Source organism: Prionailurus bengalensis, chromosome A3, assembly GCF_016509475.1.
Source record: "Prionailurus bengalensis isolate Pbe53 chromosome A3, Fcat_Pben_1.1_paternal_pri, whole genome shotgun sequence".
NCBI lineage: Eukaryota > Metazoa > Chordata > Mammalia > Carnivora > Felidae > Prionailurus > Prionailurus bengalensis.
In genome coordinates, this window is record NC_057354.1 from 121393934 (window position 1) to 121420173 (window position 26240).

The 26240-nt window shown below is 37.6% G+C and overlaps 1 protein-coding gene across 18 annotated transcripts in view; it reads left to right on the forward strand.

Moving 5' to 3' along the window:
* Nucleotides 1–26240, forward strand: part of ITSN2 (intersectin 2) — a 147528-nt gene that overhangs the window by 32387 nt on the left and 88901 nt on the right. For 9 of the 18 annotated variants that reach the window (XR_006301097.1, XM_043604415.1, XM_043604413.1 and 6 more), the window contains exons 2-14: nt 3598–3661; nt 5816–5917; nt 10637–10729; nt 12679–12742; nt 13577–13740; nt 15493–15699; nt 15844–15940; nt 17234–17373; nt 21804–21867; nt 22396–22533; nt 22975–23060; nt 23975–24237; nt 25128–25277. Coding sequence is in view for 17 of the 18 variants with exons in the window: in XM_043604415.1 (XP_043460350.1) it covers nt 3631–3661; nt 5816–5917; nt 10637–10729; nt 12679–12742; nt 13577–13740; nt 15493–15699; nt 15844–15940; nt 17234–17373; nt 21804–21867; nt 22396–22533; nt 22975–23060; nt 23975–24237; nt 25128–25277 (1599 nt within the window). In the remaining variant the exon portion in view is untranslated. The remainder of the gene's footprint in view (nt 1–3597; nt 3662–5815; nt 5918–10636; nt 10730–12678; nt 12743–13576; nt 13741–15492; nt 15700–15843; nt 15941–17233; nt 17374–21803; nt 21868–22395; nt 22534–22974; nt 23061–23974; nt 24238–25127; nt 25278–26240) is intronic. The other 9 variants (XM_043604421.1, XM_043604422.1, XM_043604426.1 and 6 more) reach the window with 1 other exon arrangement.

The following is a 26240-nucleotide window of genomic DNA, read 5'->3' on the forward strand; positions in this document are numbered from 1 at the left end:
CTGAATTCTACCTGTTTTAAACCCTTCATTGTTTTTCTAGTTCATCCTATCTCTTCTGTTCCATCTGTCACTATTTTATTTTTTAAATGTTTATTTTTGAGAGAGAAAGAGAGAGACAGTGCATGAGTGGGAGAGGGGCAGAAAGAGAGGAAGACACAGAATTCAAAGCAGGCTCCAGGCTCTGAGCTGTCAGCACAGAGCCTGATGCGGGGCTCGAACTCATGAACCGTGAGATCAACCTGAGCTGAAGTTGGCCACTTAACCGACTGAGCCACCCAGGTGCCCCATCTGTCTGTCACTATTTTAGATCAGGTGCCAGTTGTTGTTTTCATCTCTTACCTAACTGATCTCCTTGATGTAGTCTTGGTCTTTTCTTCACCATTGATTGTCTTAAGTGAAATCTGTGTCCCTCTCCTTAAAACCTTTTAAAACTCCTAGCGAGCTATGGGTTCAAATTCAGTGTTCTTAATGTTACAATTGTAACTAATTCTTACTCCTTAAGTGAGTTCTTGACTACTCCACCATGGTTTAGATACTACTTTTCTGTGCAGTAGACAACTCAAAAAGCTGAACTTTATATTACCTTTGGAGAAAGGAGTGAAGAAAAAACTAACTTGTACATAGGTAGAATTTCCTCCCTACCTAAGAAGAGTATAGTTACAGGTGAAGTCTAAGTGTGGTAACAGGTTTAAAGCTCCATTGCAGTAAAGATTTTTTTTTTCATTCCAGTAAAGTTTTTTTTTTTTTTTAATTTTTTTTTCAACGTTTATTTACTTTTGGGACAGAGAGAGACAGAGCATGAACGGGGGAGGGGCAGAGACAGAGGGAGACACAGAATCGGAAACAGGCTCCAGGCTCCGAGCCGTCAGCCCAGAGCCTGACGCGGGGCTCAAACTCACGGACCGCGAGATCGTGACCTGACTGAAGTCGGACGCTTAACCGACTGCGCCACCCAGGCGCCCCTTCATTCCAGTAAAGTTAACATAGTGATTCAGTGACTTTATATAAATTACTTAGTGCTCATCATGTTAAGTGTACTCTTAATCCCCTTCACCTAGTGCACACATTCACCCCCAGCCCCACCCCACGTCCACTCTGGTAACCACCTGTTCTCTATAAGAGTCTGGGGGGCGCCTGGGTGGCTCAGACGGTTAAGCGTCCGACTTCGGCTCAGGTCATGATCTCAGGGTTTGTGAGTTCAAGACCCACATTGGGCTCTGTGCCCATTAAAAATTTTTTTAAAAAAGAGTCTGTTTTTTGGTTTGTCTCTTTTTTTTCTTTGTTTCTTAAATTCTGCATATGAGTGAAATTATTTTTGTTTCTCTGACTCATTTCACTTAGCATTATACTCTCTGGATCCATCTATGTTGTTGCAAATGGCAAGATCATTCTTTTTTATCGCTAAGTAATTTTCTATTTTATATATATACCACATTTTCTTTATTCATTATCTGTAGATGGACAACTGGACTACTTCCATGATTTGGCTATTGTAAATAATGCTGCAGTAAACATAGGGGTGCATATACCTTTTCAAATTAGTGTTTTCATGTTCTTTGGCTAAATACCCATTAATGGAAGTACTGGATCATATGGTAATGCTGTTTTTAATTTTTGAGGAACCTCCATACTATCTTCCATAGTGGCTGTACCAGTTCACATTCCTACCAATAGTGCAAGAGGGTTCCTTTTTCTCCACATCCTCAACAACGCTTGTTTCTTGTGTTTTTCATTTTAGCTATTCTGACAGGTGTGAGGTGATATCTCGTGATTTTGATTTGCATTTCCCTGATGATTAGTGATATTGAGCATCTTTTCATGTGTCTGTTGACCGTCTATATGTCTTTCTTTGAAAAATGTCTGTTCATCTGCCCATTTTTAATTAGATCATTTGTTTTTTGGGTGTTGGGTTTTATATGTTCTTTATATAGTTTGGATACTAACCCTTTATCAGATATGTCATTCCCAAATACCTTCTCCCATTCAGTAGCTTGTCTTTCAGTTTTATTGACAGTTTCCTTAGCTATGTAGAAGCTGCACTAAAGAAAGAACTAACATTCTAAAGAAAGAATGTACACTTTAAGAGGGAGGTTGGTAGCATACAGAAAAGGTGGGAGTCAGAAGAGTAAAGTTGGTAGTGCCGTTCAAAGTATTATTGGAGATTGAACCATCCCTGTTGGGTAGTCCTTGCATGTTCTTGTGTAGATAAAATGTGTTGGCCTGTTAGTGCCTGATCGCATTAAGCATTCTAATCACTGTCGACTCCCTTTGCTCACCACATAATGATCTGATCGACATTTAGTAGACATAGTTTGCTTTATAGGAAGAAAAACTACTGTTAGTTTCTTGGCTATTAAATTTCTCTTTGTAAACCAGTATGTTGAATTTATATACCAATCTTTTGTTAGTGTGACTTTTGGTGGTTATACTGATACAGTTATATATCTCTTCAAGCACACTGAATTGAGTAACATATAGTACCTTGTAGCACTTCTTGGTAGCTGGTTAGCCAGCTTCTCCAGTGACACCTTGCCATGATGTGTAACTGTTTATGACTTCTTTGTTCCAATGGCTTGTGCAAACTTTTTTCTTTGGGCTTCTAAAAATGTTAATATTTCAATGATTTGGGTAAATTGGAGAGGTACTAAATGGTCTTTTAATATAGTGATGTTCCCCTACAATGTTATAATCCATGGTTTTAATTACTAAGTACATTGTTGTAAATTTGCTATGTCTTCACTCGCCCTAGCCCGTCCTACCCTCAAGATTTGTGGAATAAATTTTGAAATTTGAATTTATTCATAGTAAAATAATTCAGGGTTCAAAATTATACTGCACTCTTCCTTCCTGGATGTTTGCAAAATAGCAGGCATTTATCAAACACTCACTGTATCTCAAGCAGTGTACTGGATTATGTTTAATACTTAAAACAACTCTAATGCAAAGTATTTTTTATAGATAAGGAATCTAAGACTCAGAAAGGTTAATAACTCTCCCATGGTCACAGCTAGGAAAATAGCAGAGTTGGGATTTAAATCACAGCTGTTAATTCCCAAAGTTACTTCTTTCCCTAGTGCATTTAGTTATGTTTAGATAAACATGTATGTTATAGTAATTCTAGATAATTTTTTTAAACCTGTGGAACGCTGTGCTACATTTATTTTGGATATTTTTCTTGTTTGGGGATTAAGAAAAAAAGAATATCTTGGTTTCCATGTCATTTTATATACTTAATTTATACAATTGATATCTCTGAAATAAAATCTTGCCTTGTTAGAACAACCTTCCTCTCTCCCAAGCTAATTTCTACAAAGTTGGCTCATGCCAACAGCTTCTTTATTCAGTATTTTCTATGACATATGTGACTGTTTTTTCTTATAAGTGTTCCTATTTTAAAAGGCAGCACCATTACCCAACAAAGTCTCCTACCCTTCCCCAAATGTAAATCCTGCCTCTTCAGCAGCGGCAGCACTCTGCATTGTCTTCCATTGGAAGTGTGAGCTGAAGGGGACAGACATTCCCACTGCTAAGCTGGTGCACTAACGCTCCGATCTGCCCTTGTTGTATTATTAATGGCACAATGTTTTTATGTTGCAGATGGCTGAGAGCTAGCAAGGAAAATTCAGGACCATGATGGCTCAGTTTCCCACAACTATGAATGGTAAGCCGCTTTGTGCTTGTGGCAAGATAAAGAGGTTATGGGTTTTGGGGGTGTTTTTTTTGTAGAGGTTATAAAATACTCATTTTGATATTTTTCCTTAAGCTTATAAATGCAAAACTTAAAGTAATCTTACTGAAAATGTTTTGATAGTTTACTTCAGAACACTGCAGTAGTTCCTGTGACTCAGTATAAGCATGTCTGCAGTATCATCTGGTATGTGTGTTTGCCTTTGAGCAGTTAAGAATAACCTAAAGGTATTTCGTGTTTGTTGCATAAAATGGGAGGACAGAAAGCAGAGTGCTATAAGGTGAAGAATATTAAAGATGTTTTCTGTAGCTTGGTTTGATTGTATAATGAGTAAGCCAATAAAGATTCATTTAGTAATCTATGCATATAGTTAAGTTTTCTTTTTATTAAGGATTGTGTATGCCTACACACATAATTGTTTAATATGAAACATTTTTAAAGAAAATGTTTAAGTAATTTCAGTAACAGAAATCTTTTAAAGCTTCTTTTCTGATTCTAGTTTTAATTCTTTTCCCAAATACAAATTGACCCACCTTAGTATTAAGTTACTGTGTATGTCATATAGAATTAATTGAGAAAATGCATTATGTTTTTAAATTGCTAAAGAAATCTAAAATGCAAAGTTCTTAATATTGTGGTAAATTTCATTAGCCAATTACAAATAAAAAATAATAGAGAGTCTAGTCAGTAATTCTTTAACATTTAAATTGAAAGCAGTTATATTAAAGAACATTAGGGGAAAAAAAGAGGGACGCATCATGAATAATTCTGTCACTTGCAAAAAAGCAATTCTGTTTTAATGTTACCATCTAGTATTTGATCAATTACATTTTAAAAAAATTTTCAGTCATAAGGCCAAATTAAGCACATCATTAATACAAAAATACATGTTGTATATCTAAAATTTTAAGACTCAGGATTGACCTTGTGAGATTTAGGAAAGTTTTGGAAAAATGAATTATTTGTGTAAGAGGTAAAACTAAATTCTGTGTGGAAGAATTCAGTGTTGAGGAGCTTGAGATAAAGGTCTTGTTTTGTTTTTTTTGCCTTTTCAGAACTCTTATTTAAAGATCAATGTGAGCATTGCTGGAAATGGTGTGGGATTATGAAGATTATTTGATGCCACAATTTTTAAAAATTAAATAATGGGTTTTTTTTTTCCACAATGAGTAGTAAACATAAGTTTAGAATCAGGGTAATAATTATGGTAGTAATGTGCTCTTCCCAAATTTGAGGATTTCTGTGCACCATACAAAGGAGTTTGTATTAAATACATAGTTTAGTTATAAACTTCAACCAAAGTGTTAAGAAGTATTATAAACCAAATGAACATGAAAGAAAGCAGTGTAGGCCCAGTCTTACTTCATTCTGTTTCTTCCATTCCCTTAACATTTATGTATCTACTTTGTAGCTCATTGCATTGTATATAAAAGAATGAATAATATCAGACAAAATGTTGAACAGTTACTTATAAGTGGTGTATAGGAATAAAGGTAGTAATTTTTTAAAACTTCTGAAGAATTGATAACAAATGTAGACTGTGATATCCTCCCACTTTGTTTATAATGTAGTTGAAGATTGAGGATAATCTTGTATGTATCTAAATGAAGTGCAATTCAGAGATTAAGATCTTATTGGAAGAGGTATCCACATATGTAGCACAAAGCCTTCCAAAGCAGTGTTTGCTCTTCTAGCAAATCCTCAATTATAGATGATGATAAATCTTTTCGATGCCCAGTACTGTTGGAACTTGTCTATAAGTGCCCTAGACCAAGCCGTGTTTCTAAACGCTTCTGATGTATTTCTCGTATTTTGCCCTGTTTTATCATCCCAAGACTAACCACAGACTTTAGACTTGGTCTCACAGAGCTGTGCTGCCTATATAGTAGCCATGAGCTACATGTGACTATTTCAACTTAAATTTAAATTAATAAAAATTAAATAAATTCAGTCCCTCAGTCACATAGCCACATTTCAAGTTCTCAAAGCCACATGTGGCCAGTGGCCATTGTGTTGGAAATGGTGTGGGATACAGATACAGAACATTTACGTCATCTTAGAAAGTTCTATTGAGCAGATATTCTTTTCTTAGTCTCTTTGATGCTTCACTTCCCATCTCCTCAACAGAGCAAAAAAGATCAGTGCGTCATATTTTTACCACTCGTGACTCTAATTCTGGTGTCTTCTGCACCAGCAGAATCATCCTTGCCAGAGTCTTCTTTAATCATGGTAGGTTTGCTTTCTGCTTTTCAAACATGTAATGAAATTGTAAATACAGAGAGCCTGATATTTGAGTCATCAGGTGATAAGCAAGAGGGTACTTCAGATTCATGTCACTGCCTGTTGATTGCAGTGTAACGTAGCTTGTTCCAGCCTTAAAATCATGGGGGTACTGAAGTTGGTTCTCTGAGTAAGAAGTTCTGAAGCCTGTGGCAGTGGCCATATCCAAAATATGGAAGAGGGGAGGGAACAGGAACAGCAAATGGCTTTAGGAAGAAAAAAATGCCATTTTATTTTTAGAGTTTCATTACCTTTTTAGAGTTTGAGAGTTTATTAGTCTTTTCATCTCTATAATTAGGAAATTGTTAACATTGGGCCTACAGAATCATATATAGTACTGTCTGCATTTCTGACAGCCCAAGGATTTATTATTCAAGTCCCAGTTGAGGCTTTAGTTCTATCTAGACCAGTATTCTAGTTGTATTTTAGAGCTTGAAGTTTGTACTGGGTCAACATCTATCATTTGACGATTATTTTGAACTGGACCCAGAAATAGTCTTCATTTAATTTCATAGCATACGAGCAGGGTATAACATGTTTGAGTTGTGTACATTCAGAACTAAGTGTTCTGACTGCTCAGCTGTGTGACTTAACCTTGTGGAGTGTGTGTGTGTGTGTGTGTGTGTGTGTGTGTGTACATATGCATATACATGTGTGGTGTATCTATATATGTAAAACAGAGATGACACTATTTACTGCAGGGGATTTAGCATATAGTGGTTGTTCTATAAATGTGTATTTTTCCTTCTGCATAGACCATAAGAACATTTTTGACAGAGCCAGTAGGTGAGAAGATGAGAATAAGCAACAGAAATCTTTATGAAAATACCACATTCTCAATTTAGTGATGAGTGGGGGAAGTGGATAGAATTTTAATACATTTTTAAAGTGGTCAGACAGTGTAAAAGGTTGTTAGCTTTTTAAGGAAATATTAAACGTTAACCCCAAAACTTGGGTTTTTCTGACTTTCTATAAGGCTTACAAACAACTAAAGACTAATATTGGGAGATGTTTTACTGGAAGTTCAAAATAATAAACTGTTGGCTCTTTAAAAGATTCTGTTAGTATATATTCTAAGAAAGCCAGAATTGGATCAACTGTTTTAAAATTGTTTTTGAAGTATCTATTTTTCCTACTTTTCTTATTGCTATTTAACTTTTCCTTTCTGTAAAACTTTTAGTGCATTAGTATCTTTTGTTTTAATGTCATTTTTTTGAAGTGTTCACATTTAAAGATTAAATACTACCTGAAAATTATTTCTTGTTATAATGCTTTAGAACATTTTTAATCTGTAAGTGACATTAATCATAATATTTAATCATGATTGTTGTATGTGATTCTTTTGGCTAAGGGAGTCTCTGAGCTCCTTTAAGGAGTTCATTTCATTCATCCTTGTACCCCTGGTCCTTGGTCACAATGGTGCCCCCTAAGTGTTTTTTGACTGAATGTATACAAAGGTGTAAGGGTGGCTGGTTGGAGTAATGAAGAACTAAGCAAGAAATCAGATAGGTTGCATTGGCCACTGTCAAGATAGGTAGCCAAGGAAAGGTGAGGAGGTGGTGGGACATAAGAAAGCACTATCCTGATGCCACGGGGCCCTCTGCAGTCTTAGGAAGCAGTCTCCCTTGCCCAGGGGATGTGCCCTGCTGTGTGTTAGAGCAGCTCAAGCCTTCCTAACCAGACTCTCCAGACTTTAAATAGTCTTCAGTTTTCTGACTAAAAAGCCTCGCGCTCAGTATTTTCTGGCAAGGGTACCTTTACCAGAAAGGAAAGAGCCTGAGAAAGATTTTAATGCTCTGACTTCTCCTTAATTATACTGTTCCCTGGGATTGGGTTGAGTAAGGAAACTAATTTATTGGGTAGCCTCCATGTAGCAAGCATATATTAGATGCTGTATTTTTATTTTGTTTAATTTTTAAGTTGGGCGTATTGAGGTATAATTCACCCTTCTTAAGTATATAGTTTGATGAGTTTTAACAAATATATACAGTCATGTAAATCGGGGTATGGAACATTTCCGTCACCCAAAAGGTTCCCTCACCACCCTCCTTTGCCACTGGCAACCACTGGTCAGATTTCTGTCCCTGCAGTTTTGCTTTTTCCAGAATGTCACATAAATGAAATTCTTTCATTGCGGAGTAGAATTCCATTGTATAAATGTGTACCACAAGTTGTTTGTGCATTCATCTGCAGAACACCTCTGGGTTATTTCCAGATTTTGGTCTCTAAACCAAATGTCTAAAGCTGCTGTAATCGTCAGAGGACAGATTTTTATTTGGAAAAAGTCTTCATTTCTCTTGGGTAAATACCTAGGAGTTTAATGCTGGGTTGCAATGGGAAATGCATATTTTAACTTCATAAGAAGTTATCAGACTCTTTTTTTTCTAAATCGTTTCCTTCCCCATCAGTTATGTGAAAGTTTGAGTTGCTCAGCATCCTTGCCAACAGTTTTTTAAAAAATTTTAGGCATTCTATAGGCATGGAGTGGTATCTTACTGTAGTTTTTCTTCCTTTTTTTTCTTTTTAAATTTTAGAGAGAAAGAGTGAAAGAATCTCAAGCAGACTCCACACCCAGGGCAGTATTACTGTAGTTTTCTTATGCATTTCCCTGATGATCAATGACGTTGAACATCGTGTCACATGCTTTTTGCCATCTGTGTATCTTCAATATGTCTGTTCATATGTCTGTTCAAATCTTTTGCCCATTATTTGAGGCAGGGAGCAGGGATTGTCTTAATGAGTTGAATAGTGCTTTATATATGCTGGATACATGTTCTTTATTATGTTTTGCAAATATTTTCTTCCAGTCTGTAGCTTCTCTTTTTATTTTAACAGTGTCTTTAAGAAAGGAGAAGTCCAGCTTAACAAAAAGTTTAAATCATTTGGGTAGTTTTTGCCCTAAAAAGTCATTCCCTAATCCAAAGTCACAAAGATTTTCTTCTTTGCTTTCTTCAAGAAGTTTCATAGTTTGGCTCCTGTGTTTAATTCTATGATCCATTTAGAGTTAATTATTGCATATGGTGCAGGATTGAGGTGGTTTGGGTTTTTTGTTGTTGTTCCTGTGGATGTCTGGTTCTTTCAGAACATCTTTCAGAACATCCACATGTTTCAGTGGAAGGGCTATCTTTTCCCCACCAAATTATTTTGATGTCTTTGTTGAAATCAAGTGACGATATATTTGTGGGTCTATTTCTTTTGAACTATCATGGCAGGTAGTTTAAGATTCTTAATTAAGCCTGTGGATTCTAATCCTATCTTTTAACACTTAACAACTTTGATACTTTGGGCAAATTATTTAATTTTCCCATGCTTCTGTTTCCTCCTCTGGAAAACAGTGATAGTAGTAATAGTTACCTGATAGAATTCTTGTGAGACTTTTAGAAACAATACACATAAAGCTCTTAGAAAAATACCTAACTTGTGGCAAGTTTTATTAAATGTTAGCTGTTGTTATTTTACCAATCTAATAGATGAAAAATTATATTTAGTGTTATTTTTAGAATAGATACATTACACATTACATATGGTTTTTACAACCACCCCATAAGCTTACATAATCTTCCTAATTTTTGGAGGCAGCAGCTAAGGTACAGGGAATGTGAGCCTCTTCTCCATAAATATTGGGAGACTGCGTAGCAGAGTTTGGGCTCTCTGAGTTCTAATCTCAGCTCTGCCACTTGTTAGTTGTGCGACCTTGAGCAACTAGCTTTGCCGTCAGGGCTTTTGCTTTCCTCACCTGTGTCATGGGGATGATAATAATAGTATCTCATGTATAGGGTAGTGGTGAGAGTCCGTGAGTTTACTGCATTAAAAAGGCCCTGACACAGAGTCGGGGCTCAGTAAAAGCCAGCTGCTTCCCTCTGTCGTCTTTTGTTGTCATTATTTTTTTATTGTCATCATCATTTTTCCAAATTGTCACAGGAGGCATGACAGGGTAATTTGTTTACTTTATAATAAACCAGTAAACTAAGTAGGTTTTTACTATGTGTTTGGTATTTATTTAGAAAGTGTGTAGGTTTAACTATTTTAGGAACTTAGTTCTTCAGTACATCTGTTTCTTTATTTTTAACTTTAATCTTAAAACTTGTCTTTAAGAGAGGATGTTTATAGATTTTTTTTTAATCCATTCATTTAGGGCTAAGAAATATTTGTTAAATCAGATCCATCTAGTGTTTCAAATTAGAGTGGGCACCTACTTTTCAATGAAACGCATTCCCGGCAACAGCTTTGTAAGGCAGATTTTCATATAATAGACAGCCAGTGTGTATGAGTCGATATATTTAAACATTTGGATTCTTATTGTTGGGAGTTGAGTAAACTGAAAAGGTAGTCAGAAGTGAAGTATATGTGGGTATCAGCTATGTTCAATGTGTCGAAAGGATGGGAATGATATTTTATTCATCTTTTTATTTCCAGAATTTAGCTTGTTGCCCATTGCCAGTGAGTGGTATATAGTAATTGTTCCATAGATGTTAATTAGATGAATGAGTGAAAAGCCTCAGGGCTGTGCTATGTACATATGGTCATGAAAGAGTTTTACTTTTTGTGTCACGTGGGGGTAGAGTACTGTCAGTAAATGGACACTTGTTTTTATATTTACATTTTAGAATTATTTTGAGCATTCTCATATATATACTACAATTTCTTTGTCTTTCACTTATGTTTTAGGAGGGCCAAACATGTGGGCTATTACCTCTGAAGAACGGACTAAGCATGACAAGCAGTTTGATAACCTCAAACCCTCAGGAGGTTACATAACAGGTTTGTGTTTATATTTCAATTATGAATTATGTTCCTTTTCATGTAATACCTTAGAATTTAGAATTTTAATTCGATTACCATCAAATATGAATTATTATGTAATAAAATTCCTATCACAGTTCATGAATTAAAAAAAAAACAGTTTTATTTTATCTGGAACTGGTTTAATTTGTTGTTTTGGAATTGGCATATGGAAGATCTTTTCCTAATCCTAAATGATAATCAAGAATTTCAAGAAGTTCAGTTTACTTGTCCAGTTTCACACTTTAACATTGTTTCTAGAATGTTTTCAGGTTAGTTCTTGAGGTAATTGAGACTTTTATCCAAGCAAATTTATTAATGTGCTCCTAATATGTTGTGCCAATTACCTGTATAACAATCAGTATTACTAAGTCTAGAAGAAATATGTGTCAGGTCCATTTCCTTGAAAATAATCTAGAATTTTTTTTCTGTGATCTGTTTTATAATGCTAGCCCTCTGTTTTTGAGGGTGATACCAAGTGTTGATTGTTGGCACTAGCCCTTGTTTTGCAAAATGACCTCCGGAGCCTAAGGAGGATCAATTTAGGTGTATCTTTCACATTTTTTTTTTTTTTTTTTGTATAAAACTTTTTTTCTGTGCCAAAGCACGTGAGCACTTTATTTATAATAATATAATGAATAATATTTACCAAATCTGTACTGTATTTCAGATGCTGTACTTAAGTGCATTATCTCATTTAATCTTGCAGTAGCCTTGTAAGATAGCTATATTGTCTGTATTTACAGATGGTTAGTGTTGATCTGGGCTTTGAAACTTTTTAGTCTGCTTTTGGAATCCATCCTCTTAGCCATTAGAGTTTAATATTATTTGTACTTCTATAATAATAGCTACCTTCCCTGGTATCAGGGCTAGAATTTGATTACCCTACTGGTAAGTTAACAGTGTAGTCTGTTACTGTCTCATGGATGCTGGCACAAGACCCAAGGTTCCTGATCCAGAGACAAAGGACTTTATTAACGAGTGGCACAGCTCGCAGCTTGAGCATCAGCATGTTCCTCTTGGCTTCTCTTGTCCCCTGAGTCCTAAGGGGTGATGTAGAGAGCTCAAAAGGATGTTAAACATGCAGTGATTGTGTTATAGGACAGGAACCCTGAGCCAGGGGAACCCACCATTTTTGGTAAGCAGGCTTGTTTTTTGGCCCAGGGGAAACATTACCTCATGCCTCAAGATTGCTCACTGCAAACCCAACTCTGAGAAATGACCCAGGTAGAAAGTGGTTAAGGGTCTTGCCTTCTTGGCCCACACAGCAGGACATATAGGATTGTGAGAGACACATGGGGGACTGTCTTTCCCAACACCTGGTATTTTTTATTTAGAATTCTTCTAGAGAATAGTGTTTTTCAATTACGAATTCTATTAAATGGAGATATTATCAAATATCCCAGTTAATATGGAGAAACTAAGATGAATAATATAACCTTTAATTATTGATTAATGCATATAACTTCATTTTTTTTTAAGTATTTATTTTAGAGAGAGAGCACAAGTGGGGGAGAGGGGCAAGGGGAGGGAAGGAGAGAGAGAGAGAGACGGAGGGAGGGAGGGAGGAACAATGTGCTAAGCAGGCTCCACAGTTAGAGTGGAGGGAGCCCAGCTCAGAGTTCAGTGCCACAACCCAGGAATCATAACCTGAGCCAAAACCAAGAGCCGGACGCTCAACCAACTGAGCCACCCAGGTGCCCCACCTGTAACTTTTTTTGTGACTTTTTTGTTTTAAAACATCTAAGTCTTATTAATGTAATATAAATAATTGTATATGTGTATTTCTGTGTAATTGTTTAATGACTGAAATTAAAATGATGATAAATCAGTAGCGTTATTGTTATTGCCCACTGCCATAATTCAGAGACATTGGAGGAATTCCATTTACTAATGTGCTGCTTAATGTTTGTTTTTACTACCTTCAGGTGATCAAGCACGTACCTTTTTCTTACAGTCAGGCCTGCCGGCTCCTGTTTTAGCTGAAATATGGTAAAGTGTTCTTTTTTGTAGATGAACTTAAATTTCCGATAGTCTGATTTGGTTTTGTTTTGTTTTTGATACAGTGTTAATAAAAAGTTGTTTTTACTTGTAGCCTGTTGTTAAGTATTCAGCTGTTAGAAAAGTTAATTTTATTGACTAAATGAGAATAATTGGGATTTTGTTCTATTGGACAAATTTTTAATGTCCTTAGAATTTTTGAGGAAAGATGTATACATTGCCATTGAAAAACATTTCTTTATAATTTGGCAGACTCTCAAAATCTTCTTTCTGTTACTTTGTAGTTGTTTCATTTCTTTCATCATCTGTAAACACCAAATTAGCCCGCCCTTTTCCTGCTCTGAGCTTAAACAAAATTGTTCTTTATATTATCTAGTGTTTTGTTTTTTAATATGCTTACAATAAATATCAACTGCTACCCCATCTTTCTTTCCACTTGAAATATTCCCATGCCTGGCGGAGTACTGACACATCACAAGCTTTCAATAAATATTTGAACAAATTAATAAATTAAATTTAGAATGATTATACTATTGGATAATTTCTTTCTGTCCACACTGATGGAATTCATCCCAAAGGTCTCATAATTTCTCTCTGTGTGGATTCTGTGTAGACTGGCAGTATTTTATAAGATGGTATCCTTGTTCAGTATTTCTTAATGTATAAGTTATTTAGTTTTGGTGGTTTTATTTGTTTATTTTTATATGTATGATTATCATTAAGTGATGATCTATATGTGAATGCTATGTCATTGTTCATATTTTATGATCCTCAAAAATAATGGTGACCCTACATAGCATTCTGCCCACATCATGGTCCTTTTAGGGCTTTATCAGACCTGAACAAGGATGGGAAGATGGATCAGCAAGAATTCTCCATAGCGATGAAGCTCATCAAACTGAAGCTACAAGGCCAGCAGCTGCCCGTGGTCCTCCCTCCTATTATGAAACAACCTCCTATGTTCTCTCCATTAATTTCTGCTCGTTTTGGTATGCATTTATTAATTGAATTAGCTGCATTTGATAGTCAAACTTGTCCTGGACACAATAACAGAAAAGGGTTTGTTAGCAAAAACAATAATCCTTAGACTCCAAGTTAAATTTCATGTCTGAGATAAGAAATATTAAAGTCGCTGTCATAGCAGGGGTGTCCTCGTGTCCCAGTTTTCCAGGGACAGTTCTGATTTATGCCTGTTGCTCTGGCCTCAAGTCTGGCTAGTGTCCCCTTTCACAGTTCCCAGATGGATGATAAATTATATGACCTCACCCCTGGCTAGAGCTGATCTTAAATAGTGTTCTTAGTTTCCTCTGTACTCTGTATGAGTAACAGAAAAAATGTGAACAATTTTAAACTCACTTGAAATGGTTTAATTTAGGGGGTAATTTAAAACTATTCCTAAGTAGAAATTTTTCTGATTTAAATATTAATTACCCAGCTAAATTTAGGGCTAAAAGTTATGGACTTTGATTTACACTTTCATCAGAGGGAATCAGTTTTCTGTTAATTTTGATTAGATAGTTTATTTTTCTTTTTAATGGTTTTTTTTTTTTTCATTTATTTTTGAGACAGAGACAGAGCATGAGCAGGGGAGGGGCAGAGAGAGAGGGAGACACAGAATCCGAAGCCGGCTCCAGGCTCTGAGTTGTCAGCACAGAGCCCGATACAGGGCTCGAACTCACAGACCATGAGATCATGACCTGAGCTGAAGTCGGACGCTCAACCGACTGAGCCACTCAGGCGCCCCTGATTAGATAGTTTCTTATTGATTATATATGAGAAGCACTTACTGGAGTAGAACATTGGATTAGGCATTTTTGTGTATCTGAAACCTGTTCTTTCATTCCAGATGTCAGATCTTAAACCACTAAATTCTTTCACTACTGTAGTGAGCTCTGGACATAAATACCAAATCATTGTGTGACTGTACTTTTATCGTGCACCTAGTTAGTAAATAAATAAAAGTCATCATTTTGTTCCTTTTAAAGAATTGTCCTTGGGGCTCCTGGGTGTCTCAGTCAGTTGAGCATCCGACTTTGGCTCAAGTCATGATCTTACAGTTCGTGGGTTGGAGCCCCGTGCCGGGCTCTGGGCTGACAGCTCAGAGCCTGGAGCCTACTTTGGATTCTGTGTCTCCCTCTCTCTGCCTGTCCACTGCTCATGCTCTGTTTCTCTCTCTCAAAAATAAACATTAAAAAAAATTAAAAAGAATTGTCCTTAAATGCATGGATGTGTTACTTATAAGAAAAGTGAAATATATGGCATATTTTCTTCTTGCAAATAATGTATATGCATAAATGGCTCTCCTATAGTATCTAGTAACTAGAACATCCTTTTTTGGGGATTGGGGACATCGGGGGAATGGGTGTATGTGTATGTGTTAGTTGAGTGACTCAACAGCACTGTATTTATTATCCTTATACAAAACCCCACATCTAATCAGGTAATACAGTCTTTCTAACATTTAATTGGAAAAGGCTGCTTAGCTTTCATGATGATGCTAGAAGAGAATTTTTAACTCCTTAGTAGTCATTCCCTTAGTTCACACAGGTCAGAATATTGATATCGAAAGCAGTATCTCCCTCACTGCTAGGTCACCAAGCTGCTTTAGTGAACTTTTTAACAAGAAGCCTGGTTTGTCTCTATAAACATGGGTCTGCTCACTGTACTGTAAACTTGTTTTCTGACATGTGCTTTTATAGTTGATTACGAGCACTGGAAAATGTGTTCTGTTTTGTCTTTAGGAATGGGAAGCATGCCCAATCTGTCCATTCCTCACTCATTGCCTCCAGTTGCACCTATGGCAACCCCCTTACCCTCTGCGACTTCAGGGACCACCCTTCCTCCCTTAATGATGCCTGCTCCCCTAGTGCCTTCTGTTAGCACATCGTCACTACCAAATGGAACCGCTGGCCTCATTCAGCCGTTATCCATTCCTTATTCTTCTTCAAGTAAGTACTTACTATCTAGTGAGTCAGAAACTGTTAAAGAAAGAAACCGTTACGTTTTTGTCCCAATAAATACAGATTTCCTTCACAGTTTGTGATAGCGTTTTGTGTGAACCTTTTTCATTTCTTCTTCTTTTTTCTTTTTAGCATTGCCTCATACGTCATCTTACAGTCTCATGATGGGAGGACTCGGCGGTGCTAGTTTACAGAAAGCCCAGTCTCTGATTGATTTAGGATCTAGTAGGTATGAAGGCTTAAAACCTCCAGCTTTTTATGCTTCCAATAAAGATAGCTCTGCGCTTATCCAGGTTTTACGTTAGAATGGCCAAATGTAAAATGCTTAAGGTAAATTTACTACTTCTAACTCACATAAAATAAGGTTTTATTTTTAAAATTGTTAAATGTTTGGGGCGCCTGGGTGGCTCAGTCGGTTAAGCGTGCGACTTCACCTCAGGTTATGATCTCACAGTTTGTGAGTTCGAGCCCTGCATCAGGCTGTGTGCTGACAGTTCAGAGCCTGGAGCCTGCTTCAGATTCTGTGTCTCCTTCTATCTCTGCCCCTCCCCCACTTGTGCTTTGTCTCTCTCTCTCTGTCTCTCAGAAATAAATAAATGTAAAAACAAATAAAAAAAATAAAATTGTTAAATGTTCAAAAAAAATGTTCCATGTAAACTAAAAATGTTCTGTATTTTTTTTTAAATTTTTTTTAATGTTTTTATTTTTGAGACAGAGAAAGAGCATGAGCAGGGGAGGGACAGAGAGAGAGGGAGACACAGAATCCGAAGTAGGCTCCAGGCTTTGAGCTGTCAGCACAGAGCCTGACACGGGGCTCGAACTCACGGACCGTGAGATCATGACCCGAGCTGAAGTCGGACACTTAACCGACTGAGCCACCCAGGTGCCCCTGCTGTATTTTCAATTGTCAAGTTTTTGCCCCCAAATTACATATTTTTCCTTTAAAAAAAAAAAAAAAAATATATATATATATATATGTTTCTTAAAAAGTCTCATAGCCATGGTGTATTATTAATTTTTTTCTTGAGCAAATTCTACTGATTGAATAGCTTTTCAATTTTAGAAAGCACAAAAGCTTCAGTGTTCATTCATCACCCCTTATATAAATCATAATAGTACTCCTTAAGGCAGTGTACCAAGAGTGTTAGCTTTAACTCAGAAGAGGAGGATTGGTATCCTAGCTTAGATTCCCAATGGATGTGTGTGACCTTCACTGAGCCATAGTTTGCCCGTCAAACAGGTGGGGACAGTAAAACCTTCTGAGTTTGTTAGGAGGATTAGAAATTGTCTTTGTTAAGGCCTTAGCACCATACAGGGCCTGGCACATAATAGGTTCTTGGTAGTTCTATAATTCATATGGTATTTGCTTTCCTAAGAATGAGGTTAAATTTCTTAAATTTTTAAAATATCAAAAGCAATTACTATTGTACCATAGAAGGTGTGATTCTTAATGTCTCTGTCTTATAAAGTTTGTGTGTATTTTTTTTAGTAACATAAAATTTTTTAATAAATTTTGTTGTAGCTCGACTTCCTCAACTGCTTCACTCTCTGGAAACTCGCCCAAGACTGGGACCTTAGAGTGGGCGGTTCCTCAGCCTTCAAGGTTAAAATATCGGCAAAAATTTAATAGTCTTGACAAAAGCATGAGTGGATACCTCTCAGGTAGGTGGCATACAGTGTTTCAGAATGTGAGAGTTAAGGTTTTTTTATATGAATTCCTACTGAAGAACTCTTACTTGAATTTGTACTTTGTAACTCACCTAAAATTTTAGCATCCAAAAAATTTAGCAGGCATTTGATAAATACAGATACCTTAAGTTGTGTGAGAGCTCAAAGATGGATACAGCTTGATCAGTTTCTTCAAAGTTCTTACAGTCAAGTTGAGCACACAGGTGTACACCCAACTTTTTGGAAGAAAGACCTCTCTCTTGAGAAGATGAAGCCTCATCCTCCAGTGCAGTGAAAGGAGACCCTCATGTGACAGGGAAGAGTGTGTGGCACTTAGCTTCATCTTCTTTTCCCTGTGGGTCCCCTCCCTACTTGGGTCTTTCTCTGCTTGCCCTTACTGAAACCTCCCGGGAGCATTGTCTACCCTTTCGTGTTCCAACCCAGATGCTTCCATAAGAATTGCCCTTAGGTCCCTATAGAACATTTGAGTCCATGCTAGAACATTATCCGAACTTTTCCAATTAAGAGTAGTGAAGGGGATATAAACAGGGTGAAAGGCAAGTAGAGTTCCTACCTTCTAACTTTCCCCCTCTCTCTTCACTCAGCAACTAATCTACAGTTTAGGTGGAATAATAAAATAAGTATTTTAAAATAATAGAGCTCTAAAGTGCTAGGGAACATAGAATGGGAGATACTAATACTTAAAGAGATCAGATAAGACATAAGAAGGGAGCATTTAAGCTCCATCATGAAGAGTTAGGGTTTGGACAAATAGAAATTGAAGGTGGGAACATTTGAGGGTGACAGAGAAGAAATCCCAAGAGCTAAAAGTACATGGCATATTTAGACAATTTGAAAAGTAGTCTATGGAATAGGAGTATGAGGTCTCTGTGCAGTAGGGCAGGGGAGCAAGAAGGCTTTGAAATTGATGGGACAAGCAAAAATGTACAATATTTTCTTTAAAGATACATTACTAGGGACATGTGGGTGGCTCAGTCAGTTAGGTGTCCGACTTCGGCTCAGGTCATGATCTCATGGTTCGTGAGTTTGAGCCCTTCATTGAGCGCTCTCCTGTTAGCACAGAGCCCACTTCAGATCCTCTGTTGTGCCCCGCCCCTGCCCTTCCTCGCCACCCCCCCCCCCGCCGTCTCTCTCTCTGTCTCTGTCTAAATAAATAAATACTTTCTTTTTTCAAATTAATAAAAGTGGTAAAAAGACATACAAAAATGTTCATGGCAGCTTCATTCAAAACATCCAGAAAAGAAACAGCCTAAGTATCTATCAACAGGAGAATGGATAAATAAATCATGGTATATTTCTGTAACAGAACACAGCAAAATAATGTATTGAATGAAGGAAGCCTGGCCCAAAGGATCCATACTATTTAATCCATTTATATGAAGCTGAAGAACTGGAAACGTAACTGATGGTGATCGAAATCAGAATATTATAGTTTCTCTGTTGGGAAGGGGCCATGCACAAACCTCCTGAGGTGCTGAAAACTTACAATTAGTACATTTTCTGTATGTACTAAAAACATTATAAACAGAGATGGAATTTGAAGGTCCGTGGGGAGCTGCTGTAAAGAATGAGTCCCTACTGTTATTTACTTGTATATGCCACACTGTATGAAGGTTGTGTATTAGGTTTTCAGAGACCTATGAGAGTAAAGTTATATATTCATAGTTAAGGGAAGGATTTAACAACAACAACAACAACAACAACAACAAAGAATAGTTGTTTCTGGTGTCCTGAAACAGCAGAAGCCCAAGTATATGAGGATGGGGCTGACTTAGACTTACATGATGTGCTTTGTTCAGTGAGTGTAGCCTGTGGTAATCTAATTTTCTTCCTCTTGTTCTTCCTCTTCTCTCCCCGCTGAACTCTCATGATTTATTTAAATGAATCCATTGACTCATAGTTTCTGAATCACATAATTTCTGGGCACTCTGTGATGCACTGGAATACACAGAGGAGGAAGACACAGTCCATGTCTTTGAAGAGTCCATAGTATATAGGTCGTCACATAATCATAGTATTTGATTAGTGGTTTGAAAGTGCTGTGACTAATATAGATGAGAAAGTGACTAACACTGAAGATACGAGAGGGAGAGTTTCACAGAAGAGATGACATCTGAGCTGGATCTTCGAGGATGAGTAGATCACCACATAGAGAATGAGGGACTAACATTCTAGGCACAGGAAATAGGATATCCAAAGGATTGGTAGACCAACTTGAAGGCAGAGCACCTTCAAGTGAGCTTTTCTTAGTGAAGTACTCTGCTAGCTCTCTGTAACACTTTGTATTATTCACACTTTGCACACATTTAAGCCTTCCACCAGTATGCTTTTAACCAATTACATTCCTTCTCTTTTTCCTCCTGTTTGCTCTGTTGCCTAATGCTAAGGGATCTACTTTCAGTTTTCTTTGTCCAAGAGCTGAAACACTAGTTATTAGACCTTTTTTCTAGGTTTGCAATAGCCTTCCATTTCTCTTTATTAGAAGAATTCTCCTTTTAATGCAAAAACCTCCTCAAATCTTACTTCCTATGTGAAATCTACTAAGGAGTAATTAGTTGGATGAGGCCATGAGCTATTTCCAGTGGTTTTCCTTATGTGATTTTTATTAAATGACCAGGTTTTTTTAAGAGAGTGAAAAACATTTTAAAGTTATGTAATATAAACATCCAATTGCATGTTATAATTTATGGTGTATTTGTGTTTGTTCCGTATAGTATATGTCGCTTTGATTACCAAGACCTCATGTTCAAAGCTCAGTGAAACATTATGTTAGCAGCATTCGTGCTGGCTCTGTGGTGGGACCTGTTGCGGAGGAGTTGGAGGATGTACTGTCTTCTGTGCAGAGTTATTTGGGTGGGCCTCAACTCAGGCTGAACCCTGAATAGGGCCTGACTCTTCCAGTACTCAGGGCTCAGTCAGTCACCTAGGAATGGGAGGTGAGACACCTGCTTTAGTGACTAGCTGACCTTCCCTAGAGACACCATGTGATTTTATCCATGGTCAGAAAGCCACAGAGTTGCCCACCAGGAGTGAATACTCCTGTGAATCAGACGAGGACTTTGTGTTCTGAATAGATGCCTGAGATTCCTGTCTGACTATTATCCTGACATGAAAATGCAGATCAGGAAGCCTGTTACGTATTTTTGAACATTGAGGCAGGGAAAAGAAGTTGGAACAGCTTACTACATATAGTAAGCATTCAGTGAATGCTAACTGCTATTCGTCTCAGACCCTATCCCATAAGTCCTTACTGCACTTTAGAGTAGTTTGGATTACAACTTGATTCGTTACTTTAGCAAATATTAAGCATTTATGTACCTGGCACTGGGTATAATATGTTAGTGAATAAAGTGATGAAGGTTTTGGTCTCTGTAGAACTTAGCATGATAGTGGAAACAGACAATAAACAGGTAACCAGGAAGATAAATGTTACATTACAGTTTGTCACATGAGCTCTGAAGGAAACCAGCAGAAGTATATTGGATGATAGGGTGGACAGAGAAGGCCTTTCTGAGAAGGTGACATTAAGTTGGGACTTACAAGGTGAGAAAGACCCAGACATGCAGTGATGTTAAATTGTAGAACTTGACGTTGGATATAGGTGTACATGAGAGGGAGGGATCAAGGGTGACTTTCTGGTTTCTGGCTTGAGCCACTGGATGGGCAGTGATGCCACCCAGAGAGAAGGGCAGACTGAGGGAGAATGGTTGGGGTGATGGTTAGGAAGAGGGGTGTGAATGGGGATTGAGAGAGTTATTTTGTATGAATTTGGTTTGAGATACCTGTGAAATACTTAGGTACGTTTTTCAGTTGGTTATAGAAGTCTAAACCTAGAGGAGAGGTTTGGGCTGGGGTGTACATTTGCGAATCATCAGCTTTTAGGTGCTATTAAAAGTCACAGAACGTTCACAGATGTGAACACACAGAGAACAGAGTGCCCAGGACAGAGCCTTGGGGAATGCCAGCATTTACAGGTTATTTGGAAGAGGAAAGATCAGAGAGAGAAGAGAAAATCTGAAGACACTAAAAAAGCTGTGCTTGGGGCTGGGGCTGCATGGGGAGCACGAGGAAGGCGGAGAGCTTGGCCTCCAGTACTTTCTGTGCCAGCCCTTAGTCCTTCATGTTGGTCAGTGGCATGGACTGTTATTTTCTAAAAGGACTGGGGGAGCACTTGACTTATTAATTCTAGATTTAAATTCCTTGGGGCAAGGGTTGTGCTTTGATTGGTGCTGAATGCTCAGTACCTGCATGTGGTAAAAGCTTTCCAATGTTAAAAGTTCCCAGGGTGGCAGCAGTGTTATTTTGTAGATACAGCTATTTAGGTTTTCATAACTTTAAAGAGACTAAAGAATTTCCTTTCTTTCTTTTCTTTTTTTGTTTTTATGGTTTCCTTGTTCAATCAGGTTTTCAAGCTAGAAATGCCCTTCTTCAGTCAAATCTTTCTCAAACTCAGCTAGCTACTATTTGGTGAGTTTGTCAAGATTTTCAACTATACATCCACTATGGTAAGAAAGATCCTGTTTCTGAAAAAGTTTATGACTCAGAGATGTTCCATAAGAGCAGCCATTTGAAGATCAATGCAACATTGAAAGCCAGTAAAATTGTACAAAATGTTATTCTTGAAAATTTGGTATTAATTATTTTGCAGGTAAAATTAGTTTGCTTTTTCATAATGGTGTCTGCGGAGAGTTTGAGAATATCTCATTTTTAGTTTAGAGATAACTGATTTGATAGGTGAATTATCCATGAAACAAGATAAGCCACATTTTCAGAAGGAACGTTTCCTTTTCTGTTTCAAAGTTTCTCCCCTCTCTTGTACAATAGGACAATTAAGGGTAAAAATAAGCTCACTTTTCCATATATATTTACATTTCCCTAAAGTATGTTAATCCAGCTGTTTCATTTTTCTTGTTTTAAAAATAGAATATTGAACTCTTTTGAAAATACTTTAAATAGACTTTGTTTCTAAGCTGGGAACATTCACATTTGCTTTAGGACCCTTGCTGACATTGATGGCGACGGACAGCTGAAAGCTGAAGAGTTCATCCTTGCAATGCATCTCACTGACATGGCCAAAGCTGGACAACCCTTGCCACTGACGTTGCCTCCTGAACTTGTCCCTCCATCTTTCAGGTGGGCGCCTCTGGAGGGAAGAGGCATGGTTTTGACATGATTACTACATAGCGATTTCCTGAGGCCTCTGCTCTAGTTTAGGGGGAAGTTAAACATTTACACTGCCATTTGATTTTGGTATTTAATGAGTTATGCCAGGAAGGAGTAGAAGTAGGTGTGTTTCCACCATACTATAGATAAGGAAACTGATGACTTAAAGAGATTAAAACAAAACTTGCTCACCGACTGCAATCAGCTGAACTGTGGTGGGAATCCAGATCTCTCTCTCTTTCTCAGTTCGTATCCTGCTGTACATGGTTACTACAGACCATATTGCACTCTTAATGTCTCTGATGCTGTATTCTGAATGTTAAATGGCTCTAGTCATTTGGTAGTATAACTGTATATATAGTCTGGTCTAGAGTTCCCAGACTACTAAATATGTTTGTTTGCTTTTCCTAGAGGAGGAAAGCAAATTGATTCCATTAATGGAACTCTGCCTTCATATCAGAAAATTCAAGAAGAGGAACCTCAGAAAAAATTACCAGGTAACATCGAGTGTCTAAGTTGTATATTTATAGTGGGTTCTCTTAAATTTTACCTTGAGATGTAAATGAGTATCTAGAATTTTTGCATTCTTTCTCTGTCTTTAAATGTTTATTTATTTTGAGAGAGAGCAAGCACAGGGGAGGGGCAGAGAGAGGGGGAGACACAGAATCCAAAGCAGGCTCCAGGCTCTGAGCTGTCAGCACAGAGCCCGACACGGGACTCAGGAACCGCGAGGTCATGATCTGAGCCGAAGTCGGACACCCAACTGACTAAGCCACCCAGGCGCCCCTAGAATTTTTACATTCTTAATATTTTATATACCATAAGAGAAAACTATTTGATGAATGGGTTGGATTTTGAAGCAAAAAATTAAGATAGTCAAAAATGAGAAGAAGTGTATTTAGGAAGAAAGTATGCACATTTGGCAAGAGTTTGTGTATTTGATATCCTAGTTAAAATGTTTCTCTCACTTTAGGAAAAATCACTGTAGCAGGTGATGTGATAAAATCTTAAGCTCTAAAGAACAGTTTAAATATTGGTTGAAGAAGTACATATGTAGATGTTCTAAAGTATTAAAAATGTAGTGAAATATATCAAATAAATATATAGCCATCTAGCTTTGTCCTTGAAGAAAATGCTAAGAAAAAAGTTGGAAAATGGTTTTATTGGCAAGAATAGTAAAATTATTTTTTCTCTCTCAGATGAATTCATACTTAGAAATTTGTTTTCCAAAAATGAATACTCTTAGACAAAAGTAAATATTTTATTATTTATATTTGAGGTAAAATTATCCTTAAGAGAAGTATCCGCAGAGTAACAGCACTCAGATGATCACGAGGCAAGAGTGTGTTGAAATTGGAGTCCACATTGTTGGGCTCTTCATGTGAGAGTGTTTACTGTCTACCTTATTTAGTTACTTTTGAGGACAAGCGGAAGGCCAACTACGAGCGAGGGAACGTGGAACTGGAGAAGCGTCGCCAAGCCCTGATGGAGCAGCAGCAGAGGGAGGCAGAGCGAAAAGCCCAGAAAGAAAAGGAAGAGTGGGAGCGAAAACAGAGAGAATTACAGGAGCAAGAATGGAAGAAACAACTTGAATTAGAAAAACGCTTGGAGAAGCAGAGGGAATTGGAGAGACAGCGGGAGGAAGAAAGGAGAAAAGAGATAGAAAGACGAGAGGTTATTTTTAAGTTATTTTATTGCCTAAGAAAATGATTATATTTGATAAGTGGATACATCTTACTTGATTTAAAAAAAAATGGCTGTTTTTGTTGTGCCTTTTTCTCTGCCTCATTCATTCTTACCTATTCTCCAATTCTGAACCTTCCTTCCCTTGTGGACTGGAAGAGGGCCCTTGCTTGTAAAGAGTTTTCAGGGCCAGTAACTGGTAGAAAAGGTGGTATTTCTGTAGGTCAGGAAGGATTTGCAACTCAAAGAAGGATTGATTGCAAAGCTGAGTTGAGTGAGGAGCTGAGGTTAGTGAGCCAGAGGAAGGGGTCTATCCAGGCAGGTCACTGAACAAAAGTAAGCTTAGGATCCAGAGTGAGAGGCCACAGAACTGGTGCAGCAGAAGGCTGAGACTGGGGAGTTTGAAGGTCTGGAGGAGAAGCACGAGGGTGGGCTTGCGCAGGTCCTTGGGATAAATGGTGCCATGTGGCATCCCTAAGAGGACTGGCTTTGTTTCAAGGGGCTTAGGATGGAGCACAGTAAATCATAGTGATACTGAAGTAATATCAGTAGAAGGGTTTTTCTTCCCTGATACCAGACTACAGGTGCGATTATTGCTATTAACGTTTATGTTTATGAAATTGTCCTTTGGTTTAAACAAAAAGTAACTAGAAACAAAGAGATGGTCCCAGGAAACAATCAAAAAGTCTGATGGGTGATGTCCCTTTTGTGGAAATCTGTAGGTTAGGCCCACTGGTAAAACTGGGTTTGCCCAGGGAGCCTTAGGCCCTGGAGCCCACTAAGTGCTAAACGCTGCCTCGCCTTTATCTTTTTTATCCCAGCAGTTTTTGAATGATGAAAAATTGTTAATTTAAAAGTCAAACTTAAGTCATTATTTTCAGGCAGCAAAACAGGAACTTGAAAGACAACGTCGTTTAGAATGGGAGAGGATTCGTCGCCAGGAGCTTCTCAATCAAAGGAATAGAGAACAGGAAGAAATTGTCAGGTTAAACTCTAAAAAGAAGAGTCTTCATCTCGAGTTGGAAGCACTGGTATGGCTGAAGTTTAAGTGAAATTTCCCTGAATGATGCTAGAGTTACTTGTTGAAAAACGTCATTGTTTTTTAAACCTACCTCATGAATATGTTAGGTGTTCATGTGATTATATCGTCACGTTTTCATGTGTGCGTAACAGTCTGGATGGTATAGTGTACTGAAACAGGATATTGACTCAGAATGCTGGGAGTTACATTGTGGTCTCAGTTCAGAAGCTGACAAACCACGCATTCCTGGGCAAGACCTTTCCCTTCTCTGTGCTTCACTTTCCCCTTCTATAAAACAAAAGGCTGCACTAGTTCAGTAATTTTCACTTTCCAAATTGCTGTCTGGAAGACCCCACTCCAGTGGGGTGACCAGCAGTGGGAGAGGGGAGGCTAAGGCACTCCCCAGTGCTTCCCACCGTTCACAGCAGAGAAGCTCCACACTTACCTGCTTTGCTTTTATTGGAGCTTTATCTGAGATTTGCTTGGAAAAAGGGTTCTACTGCTTTTTAAAAAGACAAAAATGATTTGAAATTCCTGATCTAAATGATCTCTTAGGATTCCTTCCAGTTCCGTAGGACTGTGTGGTTCTTACCACTATGCTTACCAATGTTTACACATCAGATATCAGAGGGTCAAGTTGTTTAAAAGACTTTGTTGCAAATGAAAGGTAGGAAGGTATAAAGGGTGTTGGGAAAGTATACTTTTCTACTACGACCCTAGAATCCATAAGCCTGACCTGATGGTATAATAGGATTTTGCAAAAATGGTTGTGTAGCCTTGTTATAGAGCCAAGTATAGATCTTGTTTAGTTGGAGTCTCACATTTTATTTGGTTGATGACTTGAAATTAAAATTTTTAAAATAGCAATATTTGTAATCATAAAGGTACTTCAAATGGATAGGAAAGTATATCACAATTATTGATCCTGCCATAGTACTACAAAACTGTCCTAAAAAACATTAACTTCTTTGTG